The following is a 26,690-nucleotide window of genomic DNA, read 5'->3' as shown; positions in this document are numbered from 1 at the left end:
GTGTGTTGGCGTCATCACCAGGACCATCCCAGGTTGCCATGCTTTGTTTCTAGGGATGCTGTGAACACTCTTGTCATTTTGTATTGAAAAGAGGACGAGCCCTTTTGGAAAAATGGAAGCGGAGTTGCAGAGACTCTAGTTCCAACTTGAATCGAAGCAACGAGGATTGGGGGTTGCTAAATCTTTCACGGTTTTTTGTTTGTTTTGTAAAGCAGGAAAGCCTGGCTCGAGGGAATTCAACCCAGAGCAACAAAGAGGAGGGAGGCAGCAGAGGTCTGATGCGACTTATCAGGCTAAGCCCGGGAAGAGCCCGCGTTCAGGGTTGACCCAGCAGCATCGGAGCGGGGAGGGCTTCTATTTACTATGTTAAGAGTCCACTGGAGTCGTCCTAATGGATGGGGCTGCCTTAAACGGGAAACGGATGTCTTAAATGGAACTTTACTTTTAGTATAATATAACCACGAGCAGTATAAGATCAAAGCCGCAATCCTGTGCACGCTTATTTGGACATGAACCCCATTTAAATCCGAGGTATAGGGGGTCTCATTTCCAAGGAAACCCGCAGCGGAAGCCTCTTGCGCCTTTGATCTGAATTAGCGCACCGGGGCAGTGGAACTGCGGGCTCCGGGACGATGCCACCACTCGCAACCGCCTTGGGGCTGCTGTACGCTATGCTGCGTTTGCTGCTGTTCCAGGACAGGGCAGGCACCGTCGGGCCAGCGGAGCCGCCTGGATCCAGTCCCGGGGCAGGATCAAGAGGACGGACGCCCGGCGAAGACTGCTGCTGTTGCCCCTCCAGCCGGCCGGCCGGGGGCAGCCTGCCCCGCGCCCAGGAAGAAGCCGGGCCAAGCCGCGGCGAGGAGGCCTCTGGGCCGGCGGCAGGGGGCTCCTGCTGGGTGGGCCCTTTGGCGGCGACGGCGGCCCCCTCCCCTCCCTAGTGGGCAGCGGCGGCGGCTCCGGCTCCGCCCCGCGAGGGCAGGCCAGGGAAGCAGGCGCGGCCGCCGCCACTTCGACTCGGGCAGGCGGAGAGAGGGACAAGCCGAGCGCCTCTGGCGAAGCCGCGGCTGGACAGGGCGCAGCAGGTGGGCGCGGCGGCGGCGGCGGCTGGAGGGAGCGAGGCGGGGGGCAAGGGGGGGGGGTGGCACCGCCTCGGCTTTGTTTCCCGGCGCTCGCACCCTGGCCGGCTCCGCGTGGCAAGCGCCTGGCATCGGGAGCAGCACACGGCGAACCGGCGCGCGACTCCTCGGCTGCCTGCGCGACGGAAGAAAGCGTCCTTTTTTTTCGGGTGCGCGCGCGCAAAAAGAGCTCAGACCCGTTTCTCTCTCCCCCACGTCGGGCGCGGGCTGAGACCCTTTTGACCCCCGGGCAAGCGGGTCCCCTCACCGGTCCCGGGAGGCAGCGAAAGTTTGCCCGCAAGGGAACGCGCCCTGGAACTTTCCTCCCCGACGGTTGCCGGGGGGCTTGAAAACCGAGCTTGGCGGAGGGAGGCGTCCCCTCCCCTCCCCTCCCCGGCTTCGCGGTTAGAAGCGCGCTGTGCAGCCTCGCCCAGGTAGGGCAGAGGGGGTGGGGAGGACCTCCCCGTCCCGTGCAGCTTCCGACGCGCCGAGACAAAGCGCTCCGGCCCAGCAACGCCGGGGAGGGGGGCAACAAAACAGGCCCAGGGGTCTCCACGTCTCCGGAAGGCCTTTTCCCACCTGCACTCTTCACGTCGGAAGCAAATGTGTGAATGAGCGCCGTGTGGGTCAGAGGATGCGGGAGAAAACTCGTGGCAGGAGAATTTGCGGAAAGTTGGAATAATACCTGGGAATTCCATGGCGCTTTGGTAGGGGGTGTCCCCCCCGCTTAGTCCCTGAGTCAGGAAGCCCAAATGGCGCTGACTCGTCCCTGCCGATGGTTATCACAGAAAACTCCGACGACCACTAGGAGTTTTGTGCTAAACAGCTGGCCTGGGGGGTGGGCCCTGCAAAGGTTCCCCAAAATCTGCGCTTGGGACAGCCTGACCCTGTTTAACGGTAGGGTATGCCTGCCCTCAACATTCTACAAGGTTTTGAGAGTAAGACCAAGTTATAAAGAGAAGAAATCCCTTGCCTTCCCCCAAGACCCCTTCCATTCTGATCTGTTTTCCACTCCGTGTCTTGTGAGTGGCAAAGACCAGCTGAGAGCTGAGCTTGGGGGTCCGGGTTACACGCCCCCCCCCCGCCAGCTGCTGCATGTGGCTGTGTCCATCTTCAACACCAGCCCCATCTCGTTTGGATGTGTTACAGGATTTGCAGGGTGGGGGGGAGCTCATACCCTCAGGTTCAGGTTGCTGCTTCCTGTGTTATGAATCTCCTCCCCCAAGAGAGAATTTTCTTCATGTGACTGTTGAACCCTCAACTGAGAAAATTCCTTCCAGTAGCACCTTAAAGACCAACTGAGTTAGTTCTAGGTATGAGCTTTCGTGTGCATGCACACTTCTTCAGATACACAGTGTGCATGCACACGAAAGCTCATACCTAGAACTAACTCAGTTGGTCTTTAAGGTGCTACTGGAAGGAATTTTTTTATTTTGTTTTGACCATGGCAGACCAACACGGCTACCTATCTGTAACCTCAACTGAGAGTTCTGGACGCTCAAAGAAATTTTGGAGAGGGGGTTATATGTGGGAAATGAGCACAGCCAGATTTCCCTTCAATTTTGGACAGGATGACAGTTTTGGTCAATGAGACAGAATGATTCAAGTCAGGTTCTCTTCCATCCCAGTGCAGACCCTGTCCCAAATGGGTGTGTCCTAAATATGACCATGCTCTAATTGACAATCTTGGGAATGTAGGTGCTCCAATTACAGGGTTCCGAGGAGGCAGCACAGCGAATATGGCAAATAAGTTTTGTGCAGGCAGGGGAGCCAGCTGTGGCCACAAGGGTCCCACAGTTGACTTGGCATAAGATATTGAGTTGAAGCACCAGGCTTCTTGATTGTTAATGTCTAACTAACATTCCCACCCACCCACAACATTTGTAAATGGATTCATTCCAGCTCCTTTGTTTTTATGGCTACTGGCTTAAATGAACTCCCTGTGAACAGATGCTTTGTGCGTTATTGTTTTTTGAAAAAGTGTGCTGGGAATCAAGTTTCCAGGATTTCCAGATTCATTCCACTGCCACCATGCTCTTTTACCCTGCCTTCCATGTTTGCTTTTCCTGCGGAAAGGGGAAGCCTGCCCTCTCTTCCTGCTGCTGCTGCTGTGGGTGTCTCTGGGCTGTCCAGCTGTGGACAGTTCAGGGCTGGAGGAAAGGAAGGATGTGTTGTCGTTCACAAGGAAATCCACTTTTCTGAGTTTGTGTTGTGCCCCAAGGTGACTGGGCTCATCTCTGCAGCACATGGGGACACCTTTTCATCTTGAGTCAGCAGGGTGGCTGAGTAATATATTTCATACATGGTTTTCTTAAATTAAAATATTTCATCCAAATGGCTTCCAACATAATTGAGAGAGAGAGAGAGAATATATATATATTCATACCAAATGCAATGCAGTAAAAGCAACTGCCTTTGCACAAACAAGAAACTGATAGGAAATATGAAGCCTTGAGCCCCCGGGCTGCCTCCTGACTTTAAATGTTCAGAGATTCAGACAAAAGGAAGTCCTTCCTTGCTCAGTGCATATTATGGCATTCACTACCACAAGCTCTAGTGATGGTCACCAACTTGGATGGCTTTATAAGGTAATTAGATTAGTTCAGGGAGGATAAAGCTTTGTTCCCCCTTTGCTGTTGGAAGCTGTATGCCTCTGAAGTTGTTGGGAATTATAGGTGGGGAGAGTAGATGTTATGCTCAAGTCCTGCTTGTAGGCTTCCTATAGGTATCTGGTTAGTTTGCAGTGTTTCTCTAACTTGGGTTTCCAGATTTTGTTGGACTACAACTCCCATCATCCCTAGCTAGCAGGTCCAGTGATCAGGGATGATGGGAGTTGTAGTCCTACAACAGCTGGAGACCCAAGTTTGAGAAACACATTGAACCCCACCTTTCCTCCAAGGAGCTCAAGGTGCTGTAGTTCATGCTACTCTTTCTCCACATTTTGTCCTCACAACAATCTTGCAAGGTAGGTTAGTATGTGAGACCGTGACTGGCTGGCCCAAGGTCAACCTGTGAGCTTCATGACCCAGTAGGGATTTGAAACCCAGTCTCCCAGGTCCTAGTCCAACACTTTGCACCACACTGGCTCTCTAGTTGGCTGCTATGAGAACAAGATGCTGGACTAGTTGGGCCCTCAGCCTGAACCAACTTTAGGGCCTTTCTCACGAGAAGCCACTGCTTTTAGCTTCACTCTTGCAAATGCTCCTTGGTGGATTATGACTTCCTTCCATCGAGGGATGCTTTTTATGCCATTCAAAATCTACTTGAGGATCTCATTCTTGCTCTGCAGCAAAACATGGCAGGAGAAGATCTACTTTAGTAAGGCAAGAAGTTTTCATTTGGGCTGCTTGGCCAAACTCCTCTTGTAGAGCTTCTGATAAGCTTCCAAAGAGCCCAATGTGATTTCATTCTGGTTCAACACTTGGGTGGCAGGGGAATCTTCTTATGATGTGTGAATACTCTCATCCCATGTTTGCTTAAAAGCAGCTGAAGCAAACTGTAAAATGGGTGTGCATGCCACCTAAGTTGCCCTCCCTTGGTCTAGAAGAGGAGACCTTGCCCCTGACTCCTCTCTTGTTATGGCAGCACTGAGCATAAGGGACAGGTCTGTTTAGCTAAATGGGCGGCGTTTTAAGGAGCTGACAAACATGGGTGTTGCTGGCTCAGACCTGGCCTGCCCCCACAGGCTTGTGCAACCTGCTGGGTGCTGGGCCTGCAGCTGGAAGCCAATGTGGTCTCTTTGCATAGATGCCTCATAGCTAGATTTTGACTCTCCTCTTTCAGTTAGGGGAGGCCGGCTGGGCCTGAACCCTTGACCATACCCAGCCGGCCTGCGCTTTCTGCGCTGGAGGGCTCCTTGCCATTTGGGGCTAGGCTGGAGGCCGGGCTCCAAGGCTGCTGTTGCATCAGTGTTCTGGGGGCAGCCTTGCCTTATCACGTCAAGAGATCCTCAGACAAAGGAATCCACTGCAGACAATAGACTGACTAATCTATTTGAGATGGTGCCAGCATCATATTGGAGATGCCAATCTGGCACCTCATCTGGTGAATCTTCCTCTGCTGCCAAGGCTGTGGGTGCCTTTCCTGGAAGAAGCATCTTTTTGCTTTGGGGCACTCAGAGCCTGCCTTGACCACAGGAGACCCAGCTTGTAGTGGCGGCGGCAGCATTTCATGCTCTCTCTCTTTTTTACTAGTATCACTTATCCAAAGACATATAACTGTGAGATAGATATTTGCACTCTGAAAGGAGAGGCATTTGGAAAAAGGTGAAGCTGCAGATACTGCATTCACTCTGATGCTTAGGGAAATGAGAGATATGAACATATGAAGCTACCTTTTACCAGGTCAGACCATTGGTCCAGATAGTTCAGTATTGTTTACACTGACTGGCAGCAGTGGCTCTTCAAGCTTTCAGGCAGGGGTCTCTCCCAACCCTCCCTGGAAATGCCACTGGGGATTGAACCAGAGACCTTCTGCATGCAAAGCAGCTGATCAACCCCAGGCTCTTAAAACTGGTGGCTCTCCAAGGCTGGGAGGCAAGAACTGCTGAGTTTAGGCACCTGGCTCCCAAAGGGGAACCTGATACACAGATTTTCTGTGCTGAGATGCCCCTTCCCAAAGCAGGGTTTGGATTTTGGCAAGCGTGGCTCCTTCAGTGCTCAACCCTTCTTCATAGGGGGTTGAGTACCAGAACTCCTGGGGACTTCATGGTTGTGCTTATGCCTCATAGGGACCTCGGGGGCAGGATCCTGGGCCTTTCACACATGCTTGTGGGGCAGTGTGGTTGCTGGACAACTACTGAAAGCACAGAAAGAGTACTGTATGTGCAAAAAGGAGGTGCTGTGTGGTATGGAGCCCAGCTTAACTCTGGGGTGTCCCCAGAATGCCGTGTAGGCTTGGTGGTGGGATTGGCACACATTTCGCTGTTTAGCTTTGGAGTGTCAGAATCTGGTGCCTCCGAATCCTATTGAAAACCATTTCTTAGCCATGTGCTTCATTATTATCACAGTTATGTCCCACCTTTGCTGCAAGGGTCCCAAGGTGGTGTACAAGGTTCTCCCCCTCCTCATGTCATCCGCACAACAACCCTGTGAAGTAGGTGAGGCTGAGAGGCAGTGACTGGCTCAAGATCACCTAGTGAGCTTCATGGCCAAATGGGGATCCTAAACCCTGGTCTCACCCAGATTGTAGTCTGACACTCTCACCAATACACCATACATTTGACTTGGCTGTAGGAACATCTCTTGGCTGTCTATCATCTTTGTGAACACACTCCTTTTCTACTAAAGCACCACATTTGATTCCCTGCTGGAGACACTAGACCCTTTCAGTCCAGAATTCAAAAGATTCCTGTAAATAGAGGCTGAGAAGCAGTGACTGGCCCAAGGGTCACCCAGTGACCTTCACGGCCAAGTGGGAATTTGAACTCTAGGCTTCCAGGGCCTAGTCTGACATTCTGACCACAACACCTTGTTTCACGGCGTTGCTTGCACCCAAAATGAGTAGGACACAGCGATTCTGCACAAGAAGTGGAGAGGGCCGTCCAGTTGAGGGCCATGAACAGGCTGCAGGTGGTTTTGGGGTTCTGCATCCTGTTTCTCCCCACATGGGAAGCCCTCCGCAAGGCTGCTGGAATAAGGCAGCGGATGTGGGGCTTCCTGTTGTGGGAAATGTGCGAGGCAGAAGAAGCAGAGTGCAGACCCAGCCTCTGTTGGCTTCCTCATTTTTACTAATATTTATTTGTTCAGCTCTTAAAGGGACTCGTGCTCAGTGACTCATTACAGAGGAGGCTGGAGGTGACGGGGAGGAAGGTCCATGCTCTGCTGGGCTGCTGCTGCTTGCAAGCATTCAAAGAGCAGCAAAGACCTCTTCACGTAACACACCAAGTTAAAGGATGCCATCCACTCCTACTTATTGTGATGGACACTATTATGGATGGCTTTGGAAGAGGATTAGACAAAGGCTATTGATTCCCAGTTGCCACCATGGCTGTGCTCTGCCTCTGAATGCCAGTTGCTGGGAATCACAGGTCTCAGATCCTGCTTGTGGGCTTCCCATTGGCACATCTGATTGGCTGCTGCAAGAACCTGCTGATCTGTTATAGGGACCTTTGTTATGATGCAGCTGCAGGGCTTTTCTTAGGTTAAAGACAAACAAATGACTCGTTTTATTTATTCCTTTATTATTATTTTATTATTGCATTAATATCCCACCTTTTCCCCACTGAGCTTACCTGCTTTTCCTCCCTGTTCTTATTTAATCTCCACAACAGCCCTATGAGGTAGGCTAGGCTGAGAGCCTGTGACTGGTCCCCAAGGTCACCCAGCGACCTTCATGGTCAAGTGGGGATTCGAACCCTGGTGTCACCCGTCATAGGCCAACACCCTCACCACTGCACCACAGACTTGACTTGGCTGTAGGAACATCTCTTAGCTGTCTATCATCTTTGCAGGCACACTCCTTTTCTACTAAAATACCATATTTGATTCCCTGCAGCAGGAGACACTGGACCCTTCCAGTCCAGAACCCAAAAAATTCCGGTCAGTGGTGTTTCTGCCCAGTAGCACTTGGGCAGGCCAGACTGACTTACTTCTTCTCGGTGCCCAGTGTTTTCTGAAAACCAGAACCAAGCCTGCACTCAGTGTGCCACAAACAAGCTCTCCCGTCTGCCTGCCACCCTTCTATGGCAAGAGGGGGAACTGCTTGCTGAATCAGCCCCCCAGCAAGAGGATGTGGCACAGGAAATGCAAGCAGCTTGGAATCCCAGCAGAGGGATCTGCAAAAACCTCCCCTCCCCACCCCAGCAGCCTGGCCTCTCTCCCCATGGAGTGCCCTTCATTGCCAATCTGGGGCCAAGCAGCTGCATCTGATGACAGATTCAGTGGGGCTTCCATTGTTGCACAGCCAGGATTTTCCTCTCTCTTGGCTTTCATCACTGCAAATATGTCCACTCGCAGCAAGGATGGTAGTTCTCTCATTGCTAACCATCACCCTGCCTGTCTTTACAAGGCCAGCTGGCAGCGTGTCCCACCCCAGGAGCTTGGGATGACCATACTGCCCACTCTTTCCATGGGGCTCAGTCTCAGTGCCATCTGTGTTCAGTGCCAGGGCCCAGCCTGCAAATGGGTGCTCTTGTGGGCATGCAGGACATCCTTTGTCTGGATTGCGCTCTATAACTTGTAGCGTAAACAATCCCCACATAATCCAGATTTCCAATAGGTGGTGGAATTCCCAGCCATAGGCAGGCTGGCTTGAGCCAACAGCACTCCGCACCTCCTTTAAAACTTAAGCAGGACCTCTGGGAGGTGGGCACACTTCAGACTTGTCAGATCTCCTTGTTCTTTTTACTAGAACTCCAAGATCTGCCAACCAGAGCCGGGTGCAAAGACACCGAATTAACACAGTGGATTCCTCGGAGAACATTCTGAGCCCAGGAATTTGCTTTCAGTCCTAGAACTAAATTGAGCTCATTGTCCTTTCTTGGGTCTGTCTCTCTCACATACATCCAGCCCTGCCTACTCTAGGTAGTCTTCTCTTCACCAGGCTAAACATTCCCAACTCCCTCAACTGTTCGTCTTCAGGCTTTAATTCCAAACCCTTGATTATCTTGGTCGCCCTCCTCTGCAAACACTCCACCTTGTCAATATCCTTGTGGTGCCCAGAACTGGACACAGGCCTCCAGGGGGTGGGGGGTGGTCTGACCATGGCAGAAAAGCAGCTCTTTCCTTCTTTATTGGCTGCTCCTGCCTTGGTGGGAAGAAGCTGCCTCCCTTGTGGGCTGGGGAGACATCCGAAAGGGTTAAATGTCTCTGAGCACTAGGAAATCATTAACGAAGGTGGATCCAGGGGAGGGGGGTTTCCTCTCTGGAGCTACGTGCCTGGCTGGGCTCACCCTGCCTGCACCTGAGTGATGATGGGGCCATAGGAGTCTTGCTGAGGACAGGCTCTGTCGCTGCTTCTGGTGTGTTTCGGTGGAAGCTCTTCTGCTGAGAACACCTCCTTCTGGAGGAAAAAGGGCATGTTGGGGCAGCTCAGGACTGTCCAGGTCTGCTGTGCTGCCCCAGCAGACTGCTCTCTTTGGGGAACGAGGCTCCGTAAGGTGGCTGGGGCTGGATCTCCCCTGTTCTCGCCTTTCAAGTTGATGGGCAGCTCTGCTGCAATCTGGAGGTCATGTAAGAGGCCATGCTAACTGGTTTTTCTCTGCACCTGGGAAGGTCAAAGGTGCTTCCTGAAGGGCTGCCTGAATTTATGTTCAGGGCTGAAACAGCCACTTTGGGAAATGACTTCAGTGTTCCTATTTGGCCATTGAACTTCATATGGAGGGTTCACAGTGTCCCTAAGAGGAATAGTGGCCAGGATTTCTTGCAGGACCTGAAAAGCTTGGAGCATCTGTGACCCTGGACAGCTCCTCAAGCTGGCCCCAGCCTTAGGCCCTTGGGGAGCTCCTCCTGGCTTCACCCAGTGCATGCCCAGACCCGCTCTGAGACCCCTAGGTTACCTTTGGCTGGCAGTTATTCAGGCTAGTGAGGCAGCCACAACATCCACCCCTTTCTCCCCCCGCAGTTTGACTCAGCAGCCTGGAATGTTCCTTCTCCAGCTCTCCTCCAGGGAACCATCACTCCTCCTTCCTCCCAGGAGACATCCTGGGTTCACAGGGATGGGACATCTTTCATCCGAAGAAAGTTCCTCGTTGGGAGGTCCCCATCTGGCCCCAGAGGGTTTCCTGGTACAGCAAGGCTGTTGCCTTTCTGTTTTTCTCCCGGAAATGGGGGCTGCTTTGGGGTTTTTCCAGCCAAGCCAGGAGCTGCAAGCATTGCCCTCTGCCCTGTTTCTATAGGCCATTCCACCCGTCCATCAGTTTTGGAAGCTCCTAAGCCCCTGAGAGAGCCCCTTCATGAGAGATCTGGTGGTGGAAGTCCAAATAGCTCTCTGGGCTGCTCCCAGCCTTTATTGCCTGGTCCCCTGATGGCAATTGGGGCTCAGCCCTGCCTGGGATTTGGACTTGTTCCAGGCATTTTCCATGCTGTGCAACAGAGGGGCCTGCTGGATGCCCTGGGTAAGGCGTGCTCTTTCTCTCTGCGTGTGACATCAGACACACCCTTTAGTGTTTGTGTGCACATGTCTGCAGAGCAGAGTTGAATCGCATGAAAATCCTTTTTGACTGTCACAGCAGCCCCTGGGAATCGTAGCTGTGTGAGGGTGCTGGGAATGTTTTTACTCAATCCCCAGCCTCTCTGCAGAACTGGGTATCCCCAGAAGGAAAGTTTTAAGAGGCTTCAAACAGATCCAAATCTGTACTTCTGAAAAAGAGAGGAAAAACCTCAGTATAGCTTGGAAAACCTTCATGCTGCTCTTGACAAAGTGTTTCTGGATGTTTGGACTGAGAGGTTCAAGGGACCTTTTTCATTGCATTGGTCCCTTGGGCTCCTTCACCCAACCCAGCACCCCTGCCCAGATACCCCTCTGGACCGGTGTCTTCTGCACCCATTTCTCAGCATGTCATGGGAAGGTTTGTGGTGGGAAAAGGAGGCTTCTCCACTGCACAGAGGGTGCCTCTATACAGCTTGAGTGTAATGTGTCGGCAGCTGCTTTTTAGGTACCCCGTCCTTCTAAAGCTGCCCAGGAAAGAAAGTTTTCTGGCCTCCCAACTGGGTGGCTTTACTTTCTGGGGCTGCAGCACCTCCTGTAAGCTCCACATTTCTCTGGGGCGACTGATCCATCTCATCACCTTCGCAGCCTGGCAGGTGGGTGTTGGTGGCATTAGCCCTCTCAGGACACCCTCCCTGCCACTCTGCTTTCTAGCTACAGCCTTGAGCCAAGAGCAGTTGCTGCCTCCAGGTCTCTAATCTCTCCCCCCCCTCCACACACACACACACACACACACACACGTTCATTGAATGTTTGGCATCTCCCAGACTAAAAATACAACTCCAGAATAGAGGCAGCTCTTGAAGAGGGGTCCCCCTTGTGCCCCGTCACGTGGCCGCACAAAATGTCAGAGGCAGCTGACCCCCTCTGTCTTGGTGCGTTCCCAATTTAAGAGCCTGCCCTTTCCCACCTGCTGTTTTCACCATCCTCGGGAGATGCCTCCCTATTCTTTTTTGAGCCTGGATCGTGCAGGGGCAAAAAATAGACCGGAGGATTTTCACATCTGCCTTCCTTGTCAACCTTCAGGCCCCTCCTGCCAGCCCCGAGGTCTCTGCATGGTGTCTGGAGAGATGAGGGGCCAAACTCCAGGAGAAATGGGTGGTGTGCGGGGGGGGGGGGGGGAGGTTGGAAGACCATCTCTGTTTGGTCTGATGTAGGGCTCAGGCACAGTTAGAGAGGCAAGGGGCCCCATTCTGAAGTGGGGGGGGGGATCTTTGGCATCAATGGTTTTCCTTCCCTGTCACTGCTTTCTTTTGCCCCCAGCTTTGTTTGTGATGTGTCACTTGCACCTCTCAGGCGCTGCTTGCTCACCTGCTGACATTGTCCACCTGGATGACCATTCTCTGGCGCAGCAACCTCCCCCTTGACAAACCCATCAGGACCCTTTTTCATGGGTTTCTTATAGTGCCTTTTGTTTTCGGATGGCCTGAATCTCATCACTTACTGGATATGAATGCCGTCTGCAGCACAGGGCACTTGGGCATATTTTTCAGCACTTGGAAAGATACATGAGTGGGACTTGATGCTTCCCCAGTTGCCTGCTGCATATAACTTAAAAGCAGCAAACCGTGGAAAACAAACACATTCACACTTGGGACTGTGCGCACACGCAGACATTTGCACACACAGACGCCCTAGCTTGGCTTCCAGGGCACATAGAAGGAAGTCCTTCTTCAAGCAGGGCGTAGTTAAAATTATGGAACTTGCTCCTGAAGGAGGCAATGATGGCCACCAACTTGCATGGCTTTAAAAGAGGATTCGACTGATTCATGGAGGAGAAGGCCATCCATGGCTACTAGCCACAATGGCTACTCTCACTTCACAGTTGGAGGCAGCCATGCTTCCAAATACCATTTTCTGGAAACCAAAGGAGCCCTGTGAGTTCTTGTGCTTGCATCCTGTGTGTAGGTTTTCCAGTAGGGCATCTAGTTGGCTACTGTGGGAAGAGGATGCTGGACTAGATGGGCCATTGGCCTGATCCAGCAGCAGACTCTTATGTTTCGGTGAGAATGCATTCAGAATGTGCATTTGGAGAGGGAGGACCATGTTCCTTGTCCCTCCTTGTGTCTCCCTCCCCCCAAAACAATGGGCTTTGCCTTGTTTGTGTGCCAAAGGGGAAATCCAGGCCCCAGGGAGTCCTCCTGCCCAGCTGCATGGAGAGGAGCGCTTCTGCTTCTTCTGCTTTGGGTTGCTGCCTGCCGCCTCTCGCCTGCTGTGTGTGTGTGTGTGTGTGTGTGTCTGTCTGTCTCTCTCACTAGCACCACCCAAACCTCCTGCAGCAATCCTCTTAAGCAATCCTAGCGGAGAGCAGGACCTGGCAGCTGGAGGATGCTTACCTCACCCGACAAAAATGCTCTGTTACTCAGAAAATGAAAACTGTCTGAACTTTCTGGGCTGGGAGGAATTGCTGGTGGTATCTGTTTGAACCGCACCACGGCAGAGGTTACAGAGCCTCCACAAAGGGGTAATTTCGTAGCTTCTCGAGTGCCGCGGAGACTGTGAGCCAGCGACTCCTTGGCTGGGAGTCCGAAGGGACCTCGGCTCATGCTTCAGCCTGCTGCTCAGAGAGGTGCTAGAGGAAACCCAGAAAATGACTCACCAACTGTCAGGAGTCTGTGCTTGACTCGGGTTGCCTCCCAAATACAGGAGCTCCTTTCCAGTTGGAGAGAAGTTGCTTCTGATAGCTGCGTGGGCCAGAGGAACAGCGAAGGTCAAGGCCTTCCAGTGGAAAGCAGACACCGCTATTATGAGCTTGACTGCCATTTGGATGTTGCCTGTGTCTGGGGTGTCATTGAGTGCTCTTGAGAAAAGGAGGGTTGAGTTGCCCAGGGGAAATACCATCCCCACTGGCAATGGGCCCCAACAGGGAATGCCTACTTCCACATTGCCCTTGTGACAAGGGCATGCCGAGGGGCTTGCGTGTGCTGTGAAAAGGGCTGGTGCCAGTGCTGTGCCCTCTTAACACCTGGTGCAAAAAGCAGGGCATCCGCTAGGGAGGAAGCAAGGAAGCCCTCTTTGAAGCCAGCGGGCGACATGTCCTTTTCAGTTATTTTCATCTTTACGGGGCCTTCTGATTCACCTAACCTTGGCAGGCCAGAAAAAGTGCTTGTGTGCGCAGCGAATGGAAATTGTGACCAAACAGCATAGCATGTAGGAAGACAAACGTCTTCCTTCCAGTGTTGCAAGCTGTGCCTGTGTGGGTGGGTTGGAGATGCCACTGCTCTGAGTGTGTGTTTCCTTTCAGTTGAGCAAACAGTCGCTGGCTTGTCTCTCTGCAGGTGGGTGAGGCAAAGCGACTCACCTCCAGCCTCTTCGACCCACCTGGCCTGTGAGGCCCCTGTGCAGAATGTAGGCCCTTTGGTCCATGGCACTGCAGGGTGGGGGGGGCCCCTTATAGGCTCTTGGATCATGCCAACCACACCCCTGTAGCTCTTCCTGTGGGTGTGTGGTGGAATTTTTACCTTACCTGCCTGTTGCTAGCAATTGTTTCCGTCAGCCCTTTCACAGTATCTGCCTCCATCAATTGCACACCCTACCCAAAATGTCACACATGGAGCTTGGGTGGAAGATTCTGTGTTGCATGTGTCAGCCTTCCTTTCCCACCAAGATTCGCCTGCCTGTAAGCAAATGTTCCCTTTTCCAGTGGAAGAAGGCCTCCATGAGGTAGTGATGGCCACCTGCTGCTGACCTGGATGACTTTAAAAGAGAATTGGACAAGTTCATGGAGGGTGATCAGGCTCACGATGGCTGGGGTCAGGGCCAGCCTGCCATCGCCACCACCAGAGAAGTGAGGAGAAGTGTTGGCGGCTTTCTGTAAGATCTCGCAGAGCTCATGTGGGATCTCGCCAGAAGCTGCCACTACGCGATCCCAGTAAGCAGGGCTTTGGTGGGAGGGTTGCACCTCATTTTCCCTCATGTGGGAAGATGGAACAGATTGCCCCAGGCCATGGTCTTACCTGCCCTGCCAGAGGTAGGAGGCCTTTGAGTACCATGGGCTGCTTGGAGAAGCAGGTGGGGATAGCCCTGCCATTGACCTGCTTGGTGGCTTTCCAGAAGAGAGGCATCTGTCTGGCCCCTGTGATAACAGAGTGCTGGACTAGACAGGCCCCCTTTGACCTGATCCAGCAGCCAAGCTCTTCATGTGTTCAGTGGTCCTCAGTTCAAGAAACCCTCACCCATTTTAGCAGCACAAGATCCCATCTGGCTCTGCAACTTGGCAGAAATCCTCACAGGGTTTTGAAAAAGCCAGCGAGGAAGCTGTGCCTGTTTGACTAATGCAGACGAGAAACCCCAAAGGGGGCCAAGCTGATGAGGTGGGTGCTTTGGGGTGTCAGGTGTGCAAAGGTAGCTTTTCCCCTCTTGTGCCTCGGCTGGGGAAGGCATCCTCTGGATCGTCTCTTTAAGGCAGTGAGGGCCAGCCACTGGGTTGCTTGTCTTCTCTGGAGGCCTTCCTTACGGAGGGATCTTGTCTTTTCTAGGCTATTTCCACCAGTTTCTGGACTTTCTGATCTCTCCTCCTAAGAAAGCAGAGGGAATTCCCTCAGCCTCGACCCTTCAGGCCAGGAGAAGTCAGACTTTTGCTCTCTGCAGTCTTGTCCAGTTGATTTTGTGGGCAAGAGCCTGCTGTTTTCCACAGGTCGTGTGGGCAGCACCCTTTAGCTTGGTCCTAAATGGATGGACTCAAGGCGGCCAGGTGTCCCATAGCACCTCCAGACATCTCCCAAGAGGATGGAATGTTTTGCTTCAAATTGGCATCTCGGAGCAAGCAACGGTTTGTTGTGGCACCAAAAAGTCGAAGTGCCTGTTGTTGAAAGAACACTCTGCTCCCCGCTCCGAGATCCCTTAATACCACCTGGTGCCCTGGCCAGCAGAGCCTGGAGCTGTGAGCCGCTTTCCTTCTGCAGGCTGCTCAGAGGAAGGAGTTGGCAAGGAAGGAGCCCTGGTCCCCATGGGGAGATTTTGCAATGGCAGAGACGGATTTGCAGTTAGCTTCGGCTTGTGCTGGGACTGTAATTGATACCAGATGATGTGTGTGCGCGCCCACTCTCACCAGGTCTGGAAAATCTCAGCTGTGCAGATGGAAATTCAATCCACCTCTGCTCTGATGGGGGAAGAGGAAAAGGTGCTCTGTGTTCCCCTCCTGCCTGCAGCATCACCCGCCCCCTAAGTCACACTCTTGGAGACCCCTTTCCCATCCCCAAAGGGCTGCCATTTGCATCCCTGCCCATGGCAGATGGCCTGGATTCCTATGCCTGCATGAGGGATGGTAAACTGAGTGACTTCCTTCTCATTAGGGTCTGGTGCTATTCCAGATTTTGAAGGGCTTGCCGGGGGGGGGGGCAGGGGGAGGAATATGGTTGTCTAATAGCCTGGAAAACGGATCAGGATTGGTCTTGGCTGCACACTCTCTCCCCCTCCCTGCCATGGCTTCCCTTGAACTCTCACTGCGGTGGTGATATCGGGCGCAACAGGACAAACGTAGGAAAGCTGGCTGTGCTGCAGCCCAAGTGCTGCCACTGTGCCTTCACTTTTGGATACCTGATTTATGTCCCTCCCGCTGGAAATAACTCCCTCCTAAGCTGCAGCTCTCCAAACAAAGAGCCACAGCGAGAGGGACTGTTTTGACCAAATTTGGAGAAAACTTTCCTTCAGTCGTTGAGCAATATCAGCCTGTTGCCTCTGCCGGCCCCCCTCTTCTGCCACCAGGGAAACTCGGCTGCTCCTACAGCAGCAGCAGCAGCAGGACGCCGCCCTGTCCTGGGGGAGATACTCAAAGATGGAGGCTCAGCGAGGGACAGTTGTGGCACTTGATTCCCCTTTGGGTGCTTAGTAAATGCAGCAGAGCCCTTGCCAGAGAGACCTGCCTACTGGGGGAGCACCCAACTGCTGGTGTCTCCCCCTTTGTGCAAGGCTGAGACAGGGTGCCTCTGTTTCCCTGGGAGGGCTCTGTTGCTTTGTGGGCAGCGGGCTTCAGGACCCTGAGAAGCCCCCATTTCTGTGTTGTGCCTTTTGTAAAATGCCTTGCAGCCTGTCTTGTTCTTTCCCCTCGGCCTCAAAAGGCCACTTTCCACAATGCCTCTTGCTTCTTGGGTGGCCATACGCAAGTCCTGCAGGAATTCTGAACCCTGGAGCTCAGCTGACCTTCAGGGGTTTCCGAAGCAAAGTTGTCCAGCTGATACAAGCCTGGCGTGTGGGCCTTGGTTGCACACATTGCCTTGGGGTAGCACTGGCAACCCTCTTAGGTGAGCAAGAGGAGACAGACAGGGCTCTTCTAAATTCAGAAAGGAAGGTAGATCGGTGGTGTTGCCTGGGCTGGGCTTAATGCTGCCTTGGCAGTTGCAGAGACAGAGTTTCAGCTGGCAAAGGGACTGGCCTCCTCTGGCACAGAGTTGCTCCTCCTGTATCCCGTATCCAGGAAGTCAATTCTCTTCCTCCTCCTCATTCTTTGAAAATTGTGGCTGGCTTTGGGGCAAGGCCCCACGGCAAGAAGCTTCCTAAAGCAGCATGTCAGAGTTTGTGCTCTTTGGCTTTTATGTATGGCCAGGAGTGCATTTGCTTGAAAAAGAAAAGTTACTGTTTTTCCTTTTTCATTTCCAGACAGATACCATAAAGACAGAAAGATAACCAATAACAGAAAAGCATACAAATCTCCCTACAAAGGGGGTGGGGCTTGGATAAAGAGATAAATGCATAGGTCTGATAATTTCTCTAAAGGAAAGTTAGTGCAAAATCATATGCTATAAAAAAGCTATTTTGCATTAGTTAATACACCTAATAAAAACACTTTAGTAAGCTTGTTGGATTTTGAGAGGCCTTTTAGTACCCTGAGCTTTTGCATTAATTAATTTCTCAATCATTGCTGCTAGAGGCCCTTAATTACAATACCAATAATACTCCAGCGATGATAATACTCCCCTTTCAGTCTTCCCTGAGCTTTGCCAGAGCCAGGCGGCTGCCATCAGCAGACTGTTCACGAAAGCTTTGCTCCGATTTCGGTTTGTGAAGAGGTTCACGTGAGTCAACGGCAGGGTCCTGTTTGTGGGGAGGTGCGTAATTTTTCTCCAAAAACCAGGTTCCTAAACGGCCGAGGCTGCGGGCAGAACCACCACCTAGAGCAGTAATTGCCAGGTTCTGTGCAGTCCTTCCGACATAAAGGCGTTAGGGCAAATTTGAGAAAACCTCCCAGGAGTCATGTCCCATCAATGCACACAAGCTTCAGCATGGCTTCTCTGACCTGGGTTGATACATGCCAGGTATTATTGCAGGAAGGGAATAGTCACCCAGCTTGCCGTGATCAAAGCCCTGCATTGTTCTCTTGCCCTGTTCTGTCTCCGCTCTAAGAAGGGAAGTATTTTTTCTTCTAAGGACATGTGCAGAATCTCTGGCTGCAACCTGCTTTTCCCACCACTGGTCTAGCCATGTCATTAAGAGCTTCACCTGGTGAATTTCTGCATGTCAGGCGGCCGTTAAGAGGCGCAGCTAATAGAACCAATTTTTTTTAAACAGCTTTGAGGTTTTTCTGCAATCAAGCGGCAGAGGCGGTCTTGAGAAATTTGAGAGCCCAAAGTTCTCCACTGTAAGCAGTATATAATTTTTTTTACAAAACAAATAGTATAAAACCGAAAGGAGAAGTTGAGGATCCAAGATTGCAGTCCCAGTCTACTTTTACTGGAGAGCAAGTCCTGGTGCATTCATGAGCGTGCAGCATTGGATTGGGCCAGATGTGGTCAAGTACTGTAACCCTTTTCCTGAAGATAATACTTGCTGGCTTCTCTACAAGAATGATAGATTGTCACTACATAGAATTATCTGTTGCGAGTACTAACACAATCATGCGTATTTTACTCAAAAAGTAAACACCGCTGTGTTGGTGAGGCTTACTCTCACATAGGATTGCACCACCAACCATTGTGTGCCCTACCCTCTACCCCTGTCCCATGGCCCGAAGGGAGCTCAGGCAGGGACGCCCATTTCAAAGCAGCATTGCAGGGGGGCCGTGAGATTTGCCTCCTCCTCCTCCTCCCCTTTGTCTTTGGTTTGTTTCGAAAGGATTGAAATGTTGGAATTTCCTGGAGGCCAGGACTATGGCTCACCCTCCTCTGGTTCCAGGCCAGCTAGTCCAGGCACGCGGCAGAAGTTCCAATCTGGAGAGCAGCAGATGCCTGCCTTCCAAGGGTTCCTTGACCTCTTTGTTAGCACAGGGAACAAGCAGGAAGGGGCTGCAGGTTGCGGGGCTGGGGGAATGCAGTGATTCCTCGGAAGGGGACTTTGCTCCTCTTCTCCAGGAGGGTTAGCAGAGCCCCCCCCCCCACTGCAAAAAGCTGGAGAGGCAACCTCGGTCCTCCTAAGCGCCTGATCTGCAGTGTATCAACCCAGGGCTCCCGGAACATTTGCTGCTTCCAGAAAAGGGCAGCTGTAAGCGGGCCCTAAATGACAGGCCTTGGGGTGTGTGTGTGTGTGTGTGTGTGAGAGAGAGAGAGAGAGAGAGAGAGTAAGAGGTGACTGGATCTGTGAAACCAGAGTGGGACTTGGCACTCCCCTTTGCTACAGGGTTGAGTGGCTTCCGCATCCCTCCCCACCAGCTGAACACATGCTCAGGAACAGCCTTGGCTCAGCTTTCTGTCACTGCCAACTGGGACTTTAACCCTTGTCAGGGTTAGGAGCTGCTGAGGGAGGTGTGTGGAACTGCACTGGAAATTTGGGTGCATGCAATTCAGTACTTTTGGAATTGTCCTTTCTACCAGCTCCCCAAAGCAACAAGGGGTTGGAAAAAACGAGTTGAGTCTCTTTCAGTCCTGCCTGCAAGCGTTTGGGTGACCTTGCTAGTCTGCCAGCCAGCAAGGCAGCAGTCCTCTCCTACTCCCCCTCTTCTCTTCCGGGGCAAGGAGGCTAACAGCCGCTCTCTTCCCCCAGGACCCTTGTGCAGAGTCCTGGCCCGCAGCAGGATGACTGAAGGCTTTGACTGCGCCAGCTGCAAGGAGTCCCTCTACGGGCGCAAATACATCCAGGTGGACGAGGGGCCCTTCTGCATCCCCTGCTATGATACCCACTTTGCCAACACCTGTGATGAGTGCAAGGAGCCCATCGGGCACGACTGCAGGGTAAGGGGGCAAGGCGGGGGGAGGCCTCTGCTCAACTGACCCTGGGGGCGGTGGCTGCTCCTTGTCTTCCTGGTACCTTTGGCCCAGGTATGAGCTGGGATCCTCCAAGCACAGGGGATTTTTGCAGCGCCCCTCCTGCATGTCAAGCACCTTTAGAAGTACAGTGGTGCCTCGCAAGACGAAATTAATCTGTTCAGTGATGCTCTTCGTATAGCGGTTTTTTTGTCTTGCGAAGCAAGACCATTGACAGCTTAGCGGATTAGCGCTATTAGCGGTTTAGCGGCTTTTAGCGGATCAGCTGATAAGCGGCTTATCAGCGGATCAGCTGATAAGCAGCTTAGGGCTTAGGAAAAGGGGGGGGAGGGAAAACCCCCGCAGGAACTCGCAAGACATTTTCGTCTTGCGAAGCAAGCCCATAGGGAAATTCGTTTTGCGAAGCACCTCCAAAATGGAAAACCCTTTCGTCTAGCGGGTTTTCCGTCTTGCGAGGCATTCGTCTTGCGGGGCACCACTGTAACAAGCAGTCCCATTGATTAAGCTGATCTTCCTCCCCTTTCCAAGCATGTGCTAAATGGATCCAGCAGGCAGCACCCCTAAGGGGAGTGGGGGGGTCCCCACTTGGTAGGTCCTTCTGGCAACTAAAGCGAGTTCTCTAGTTCGTGAGCAAAGGGGGGGGTGTATGTGCAGCCTCCTGAAAGGGACCAGCTGTGATACAAGGAAAGGACAGGCTAGGAAAGGAGGACCTTTTGCTCGTGGATAATGAGATGACCTGCCACCCGCCCCCCTGCTTGCTAGCCAGCAAGGTGAGCTGAACAATACCTCCTTGGGGAAGGCAAATGGCTCTCTTTAACTGCTAGGCAGCATGGGAAAGGGGGGCCACCGCCTCTGCCCTGCTTGGGGCTTCCCATTGGAGCATCTTGAGAAGAGGCTGCTGGGGCAGGTAGACCCACTTTGGCCTGACTGCACCCCCAAAATGGGTGGAAATGGGCCCACGCTGGTGACCTTTGGGGAATCATAGAATTGGGAGGGACCCCAGGGCCCATCTAGTCCAGCTCCCTATGATGCAGCAGTGCTTTGCTTCTTGGCCTCCTAGAGCCTCTTCCACAGAAAGATAGGTAAGGGAGAGCTCTGAATTCCTCCTCCTCCTCAAAGGTGTGTGTTTGCCTCTTTCCTCCACCCCATGAGCATAGCGAAAGGGCGTTGTTTTCTCAGACAAGCCCCCTCCCACTGCCTGTCACTGCAATTGCCCCCTGACCTCTCCTCTCCAGAGAGCCAGTGTGGTGTAGTGGTTAAGAGCGGTAGTCTCCTAATCTGGGGAACCGGGTTCGTGTCTCCGCTCCTCCACATGCAGCTGCTGGGTGACCTTGGGCCAGTCACACTTCTTTGAAGTCTCTCAGCCCCACTCACCTCACAGAGTGTTTGTTGTGGGGGAGGAAGGGAAAGGAGAATGTTAGCCGCTTTGAGACTCCTTCGGGTAGAGATAAAGCGGGATATCAAATCCAAACTCTTCTTCTTCTTCTTCTTCCTCCGTTCCAACTCCAGGAGCTCTACTATGAGGACCGGCATTACCACGAGGGCTGCTTCCGGTGCTTCCGGTGCGACCGCTCCCTAGCTGACGAGCCCTTCACCTGCCAGGGTCAGGAGCTGCTCTGCAACGACTGCTATTGCCGGGAGTTCTCCTCCCAGTGTGTGGCCTGCCAGCAGGTGGTCATGCCAGGTGGGCTGCTTTGCCCCTCCCCCCCCCGGCCACGAGGGAGGGGGGCAAGGGGAGCCACCTCCGCAGCCGGGGTCACCATGGCTAGTGTGGGTTCCCTAGAATCATAGTGCTGTTGGTTTGGGAGGGACCCCCAAAGGTCATCCAGTCCAACCTCCTGCAATGCCCTACTACAGGTTCCCGGAAGCTGGAGTACAACGGCCAGACGTGGCACGAGCACTGCTTCCTCTGCAGCGGCTGCCAGCAGCCCATCGGGGCTCGCTCCTTCATCCCCGAGCAGAAGGACTACTACTGCGTCCCGTGCTACGAGAGCAAGTTCGCCCCCCGCTGCACCCACTGCAAGAAGGTGGGTCCCTGCCTGCTTTTTCAACTAGTGGGGGGGGGAGGGGGACGGCTGGGCAGGGGGCACCTCAAGCCCTGCAGGCTTGGGTTGGGTGGGTGAATAGGGGGCTTTTTGCGTATTACTCCTGTTCTTCCGCCTGTGCAGTAAGAGGCAGCAATGCTTCTGGATATCAGTACAGTGGTACCTCAGGTTACATACACTTCAGGTTACGTACACTTCAGGTTAAAGACTTCGCTAACCCAGAAATATTACCTTGGGTTAAGTACTTTGCTTCAGGATGAGAACAGAAATCGTGCTCCAGCGGCACGGCAGCAGCAGGAGGCCCCATTAGCTAAAGTGGTGCTTCAGGTTAAGAACAGTTTCAGGTTAAGTACGGACCTCTGGAACGAATTAAGTACTTAACCTGAGGTACCACTGTAGCTGGAAGGGAGAGTGCTGCTCTCAGGCTCGAATTCTGCTTGTGGGTTTCCCACTGGACCAGGGGCAGATCTACTATGAAACTAATTAAGCTGAAGCTTCACAGCCCCTAACCCCAGAGGGCCCCCAGAAGCAATTTAGTCCACATTGCTTAACAATTTTGGTCTAGTAGACCCAACTGGAGTGATGCAACACAAATTGATTATTTTTGTTGTATATATTTCAACAATCCCAAAGTTTGACAGTCAGCAGCACAGACATTGTAAAGGTGTTGGGACAACCCTATTGAAGAAGCTAACGGTTGTGATCCAAACTTCATTACTGGTTGCATAGGAGCCCCCATGACAGTTCCAGCTTCAAAATGTAGTTGTTGTTTTTCTGCCATTGCACTGGAGGCATCCGATTGGCCAGTGTGAGGGCAAGATGCTGGACTGGACTTTTCTTCTGTTCTCCCGCTCAGTCGCTGACCAAGGGAGGCGTGACCTACCGGGATGAGCCCTGGCACAAGGAGTGCTTTGTCTGCACGAGCTGCCAGACCCCCCTGGCCGGGCAGCAGTTCACCTCTCAGGAAGACCAGCCCTACTGTGTCAAGTGCTTTGGGAGCCTCTACGCCAAGAAGTGCAGCGCCTGCACCAAGCCCATCACAGGTGAGATTGGGAGGTGGGCGGAGCCACGGAGGCCTCCTGCGGCCCCTGAGGATGGGGGCCAGGGAGGGGTGCCCTGTTGCAAGTCCCAGCCGTGCCCACATCCCATTCTCCATCCTCCTCTCTTTCTCCCCCCAGGCTTTGGAGGGGGCAAATACGTCTCCTTTGAGGACCGCCACTGGCACCACAACTGCTTCAGCTGCTCCCGCTGTGCCGCCTCCCTCGTGGGGAAGGGCTTCATCCCGGAGAACGACGAGATCCTCTGCCGCGACTGCGCTAGCGACCTCTGAGGCCGGGCCTGGTGCCGGTTGTCTTCCAGGCTTCCTGCATCCTGAAGCAGCAGCAGCAGTGGGGCAGAGAGGATTCTCCCTCCCTGCTCCCCTTTCCCTGCCTCTCTGTGGCTGGGCCTCGGGGGCTGGATCCACATGCCCCCCTAACTTTGTCCCCAGAGGTTGTGCTGCGAGGTGGGAGGCCGCTCCCTCTCTCTGTCCCCTGTCTCCTGCTATTGCAGCCAAGCAAAGCCTGTCTATGCAAGGCCATCCCAGCATGGGATGCAGGGGGGATGTATGTCTGAAGCAATTGCAGCCCCTTCAGCCCCCTGAGCCTCTAGGGTGGCATCTCCAGTTTCTGGGGCTAGCAGCTCCAAGCTCTCCCCCCCTGCCAAGAGTCCCCCCTTCTCCCTGCTTTTGAAGTGAGGGAGGTGGAAGCAGAGGCTGGAGGGAGGGCACCGCCCCACCCACCTCTTAGCAGCCTCTGAGGGAGGGTGCTGCTCCTTCCTGCCCCCCAGGGGTCCTGCCCCCACCCATCTTTCTCCCCCCAAGTGTTGTCTGCAGTGGTAGGAGGGGAGGGTGAGTGGACCCGGGAGCAAACTTGTCAAAACAGGCAAGGCTCCAGCAGTGGGTCTCCCTTGCAGGGTGGGCGCTGAGCGTGCTCAGGACCCTTTAGGTGGGCCTTGGCACTCTCTCCACCCACAGTGACTTTGTGGCCTGCTCAGCGCCAGTTGCTCTGCCTAGCAGAATCTCCAGAACGATACCAAAGTGACCCCCCATCTTCTCCAGCTGCAGGAAGCCACTTCCGGCTCCTATTCTCTATATCCTAAACTTTCTTCCTGGCTCCTTCTCTCTCCCCATCCTGTCCTGTTCATGTACTGTGTAGCCAGTTCCTTGGATATTTTGCAATGGGGGAGTCAGTGTGTGTGTGTGTGTGTTTTTTTTTCTCTCTCTGCCTGTCGGAGGTGGTGGTGGGGGGACTCCTCCTAGCCTTGCCCTTATCTGGCCAGTGTCTGCCCCCCCCCCGCCCCCCGCTTTCTGGCTTTATATAATAAACCATGTTACTGGACCATGGATGTCGTTCTTAGCAACTTGTGGGAGGGAGGGGGGAAATATTGCATTTGCCCCGTCAGGAATTTGCACTTGATTTCCCAATGATTTTCTCACATTGGGGGGGGGGGGAGGCGGCAGGGCAATCTGTGCCTCTCTCCCCCCCCCCCCACCTCACCTCCCATTTGTGGCTTTCAGAGCAGGCTGAGAACATGCAAAACTTTGCCCTGTGGCTGCTTGGAAGGAAAATTGGATAATTCCACCCCTTCTGTGTTTGTCAGAAGGACGAACACACACACATTCTGGGATCCAAATCTGTCTGCATACAGCCTTCTTTGCAGCAGGGTGGGGGCTCCTAGGACTCTTGTAAACAGAAGACAAAATATTCTTGAAATTGCAACCCTGTCCCGCTCCCTGGACTTGCTGGGACATGGACTCAGGGCAGCTGATCTCTGCGCTGATGCAGTGGAACCCCTCCCGCTCTTGCAAACTTGGGCAATGAACTGTTGTGCATCTCTGGAAGAGCCTTTTTTCTTCTGAAAGCAGCTTCCCCCATCCAGCTCTGAGCGCAGGGGGGTGGGTGCTCAGCCCTCCCCCCTCCCCCACAGATCCAGCTACCAGGCTTTTGTTACCTCTGGGCCCCTGGGATCCCCCTCGGCCTGGCGTTCCTCTCCAAAAAAGGAAATGGCCCAGCTGCCTGTGGCCGGCAACATCTGGATCCCATCCCAACATGAATGGGTCACGACTTGCTTTGCCTGCCTGATTTATTTGTGGGGAGGGAGTGGGAGGGTGGTGAGGTAATGGGGCAAGGCTGGAAGGCGACGGTGGGGGTGGGAATGGCCTTGGATGCAGGAGGCTCCTCTGGCTGGGGAACCACAGGGAGGGAAACTGCTGGGCTGTGTGACATGGGGGGGATGTGTGTTGTGGCTCAGGCAGGGAAGGAGGCTTTGCAAGGCAGTCTGTGAAGCCTGAGACCTTTGCTTTGCTCTTAGATGTGCCTCTCTCCCACCCCCACCCATTCATTTTTAGGAGTTGCAGCGCACTCCTCAATGCTGACTTCTACATTTCCTTCCCTGGAACCCCAGTGTGGGCCACTCAAGGGTTTAAGTTGCAAAGCAAAAGTGCACGCTCAGCAGTTCTTAAAGCCTTGGAAAAAGTGCCTTGCTGGATCAGGCAAAGGCCTGTGCTGCCAAGCAGAAGCTGCCCCCTGTGAGCCATGCTGGGCTTGCTTCACTGGGCTGGGTAGTTCTAGATGCCCACCGCCTGTTCTGTCCAGGGAAGTCTCTCCAGGAGAGATGAGCTGGTCACTTGCTGGCTTGTTTGGACCTGTTTTCACCTGTGTGTGCTGGGACAGGGGGCGGGTACCCACTCCTCCTTGGGCCCCTTCCCTTTGCCAGCTTCACAGTCTTGGAATGAGAAAATGCTTTGGAACAGTGAAAGGGGGAGAATCTTACACATACCCATGTGCCTTTTTCAGCCATGCAATTGCCTGCTCCCTCCCTCCCTCCCTCGGCACCTGGCCCTGTTTATCTAAGTCTGCATGCCTTTCCTTTCCAAAAATGCCCCTTTAGTGCTGTCCAGGGCAGAGACTCAAATCAGTTTCCACTGGCACTCTCCCATGCCCCAACAGGAAGAGCAGTTTTCCTATGCCCCTGCCTCTGGTTCAGCCACTTGCACCCTGGACAGGACTATGGCTTGAGGTCCTCAGTCCCCACCAGCAGCAGCCTGGTCTTCCCTGGGACAGTATATAGTTTCAGAGGGAGGTGGGCTAGGACTCTCCCCAAGGGCTACTTGCAAAACCCACCCCACTGCCTTCTCCACGAGGGGAAAACTGGCATACTTCCAAGGAGCAAAACTGGGCCCTGGGACCTAAAATTTCTGCAGTGTTGGGAAAAGAGCTTCCTGGGTCAGGCCAGAGGGGGCCCATCTGGTCCAGCATTCTCACCATGGCTAACCATGTTCCTGTATTGGAAGTCCACAAGCAGGACTCGAGCACAAATAGCAACTGCCTCCACCCAGGGGTGCCAGCCATGGTCCTGAATGCCTCTGCAATTGCCTCCCACTGTGAGGAGGCTACTTTGATGATGGGAAGGGGAAACATGGACAGCTTAAGGTTTGTGCCCCACAGGTGGCTCTGCTGAGACAGGAAGCATGGCAAGATTGTAGAGAGATGTGCAAATCAAGGTGTGCTGAGTTATAGAGACACGCACCACATTCTACCTGTCCGCTGGGAACCCCCAGCAAGAGGAACGAGGGCTTTGCTTCTTCCCAAAAGGGGCTTAGCCTGCCCAACTTGAAGGTGAGTGCTGGCCTAAGGTATGTAGCCTAGGCACTGATGAGCTCATGGGTCGACCTGACCCAAGGCTGTGAGTTGAATTCTCTAATCCCTGACATGCCACCTGGTGGACTCAGCCATCCCCTCCCAACCACAACACGGCCTCAGCTCAAAGCCTCCAGGGAAAGGCTCTCTAGAACAGAGCCAGCCTCCCATCACCTTGCTCAAGGAGCTACAGGCAAGTGCTTGGGATATGGGAAGGTGGTCAGCAACAGCAAGTCTGCACAAAGGAACAGCCAGGGAAGGTGGAGCCTAAGTGGCAACTGTGGGGCTGTTGCGGAGACCACAGTGGTTTGGTTCACTAGTTCCAAGAGCAAAGATCCCCAGGCCCACGTTATTATTAATTTTATTTAGAGCATTTGGAAAGAAAGGCTCTCAGGGCAGCCTAGGTACAATCAAGACAAGACAGTCCCTACCCACAGGCTGACAATTTAAAGAAAACTCAAAACATGACACACAAGGGAAAAGAGACAGGCAGGGAAGAGGAAAACCAAATTCCAAATTCAGGCACCAGTTTCTGAACAGTTCCTATATTGGCCAGCTGGCTCAGTTCAG

The 26,690-nt window shown here is 53.3% G+C and overlaps 1 protein-coding gene across 2 annotated transcripts; it reads left to right on the top strand.

Moving 5' to 3' along the window:
* Positions 1–951: 951 nt before the first annotated feature.
* FHL3 (four and a half LIM domains 3) lies at positions 952–23,819 on the top strand. 2 transcript variants are annotated; one of them, XM_081872481.1, is made up of 6 exons: positions 952–1,082; positions 19,176–19,363; positions 20,906–21,080; positions 21,254–21,423; positions 22,298–22,484; positions 22,620–23,819. In XM_081872481.1, the coding sequence occupies exons 2-6, from the start codon at positions 19,208–19,210 to the stop codon at positions 22,769–22,771; spliced, it is 840 nt and encodes a 279-aa protein (XP_081728607.1). In that variant the 5' UTR covers positions 952–1,082; positions 19,176–19,207; the 3' UTR covers positions 22,772–23,819. The 2 variants fall into 2 exon arrangements, with proteins under 2 accessions (XP_081728607.1, XP_081728608.1); XM_081872482.1 differs by lacking the exon at positions 952–1,082 and adding an exon at positions 11,974–12,139.
* Positions 23,820–26,690: the final 2,871 nt, after the last annotated feature.

The sequence above is a fragment of the Podarcis erhardii genome (assembly GCF_964252035.2).
Source record: "Podarcis erhardii genome assembly, chromosome: 7".
Classification (NCBI taxonomy): domain Eukaryota; kingdom Metazoa; phylum Chordata; class Lepidosauria; order Squamata; family Lacertidae; genus Podarcis; species Podarcis erhardii.
Note: the sequence above shows the minus strand (reverse complement) of the source record. Positions and strands in the feature narration are given on the sequence as shown.

Coding starts and splice junctions, on each gene's coding strand:
- FHL3 (XM_081872481.1), top strand. CDS start 19,208: ATGACTGAAGGCTTTGACTGCGCCAGCTGCAAGGAGTCCCTCTACGGG. Junction 19,364..20,905: donor CCATCGGGCACGACTGCAGG/GTAAGGGGGCAA, acceptor TTCCAACTCCAG/GAGCTCTACTATGAGGACCG. Junction 22,485..22,619: donor CTGCACCAAGCCCATCACAG/GTGAGATTGGGA, acceptor TTCTCCCCCCAG/GCTTTGGAGGGGGCAAATAC.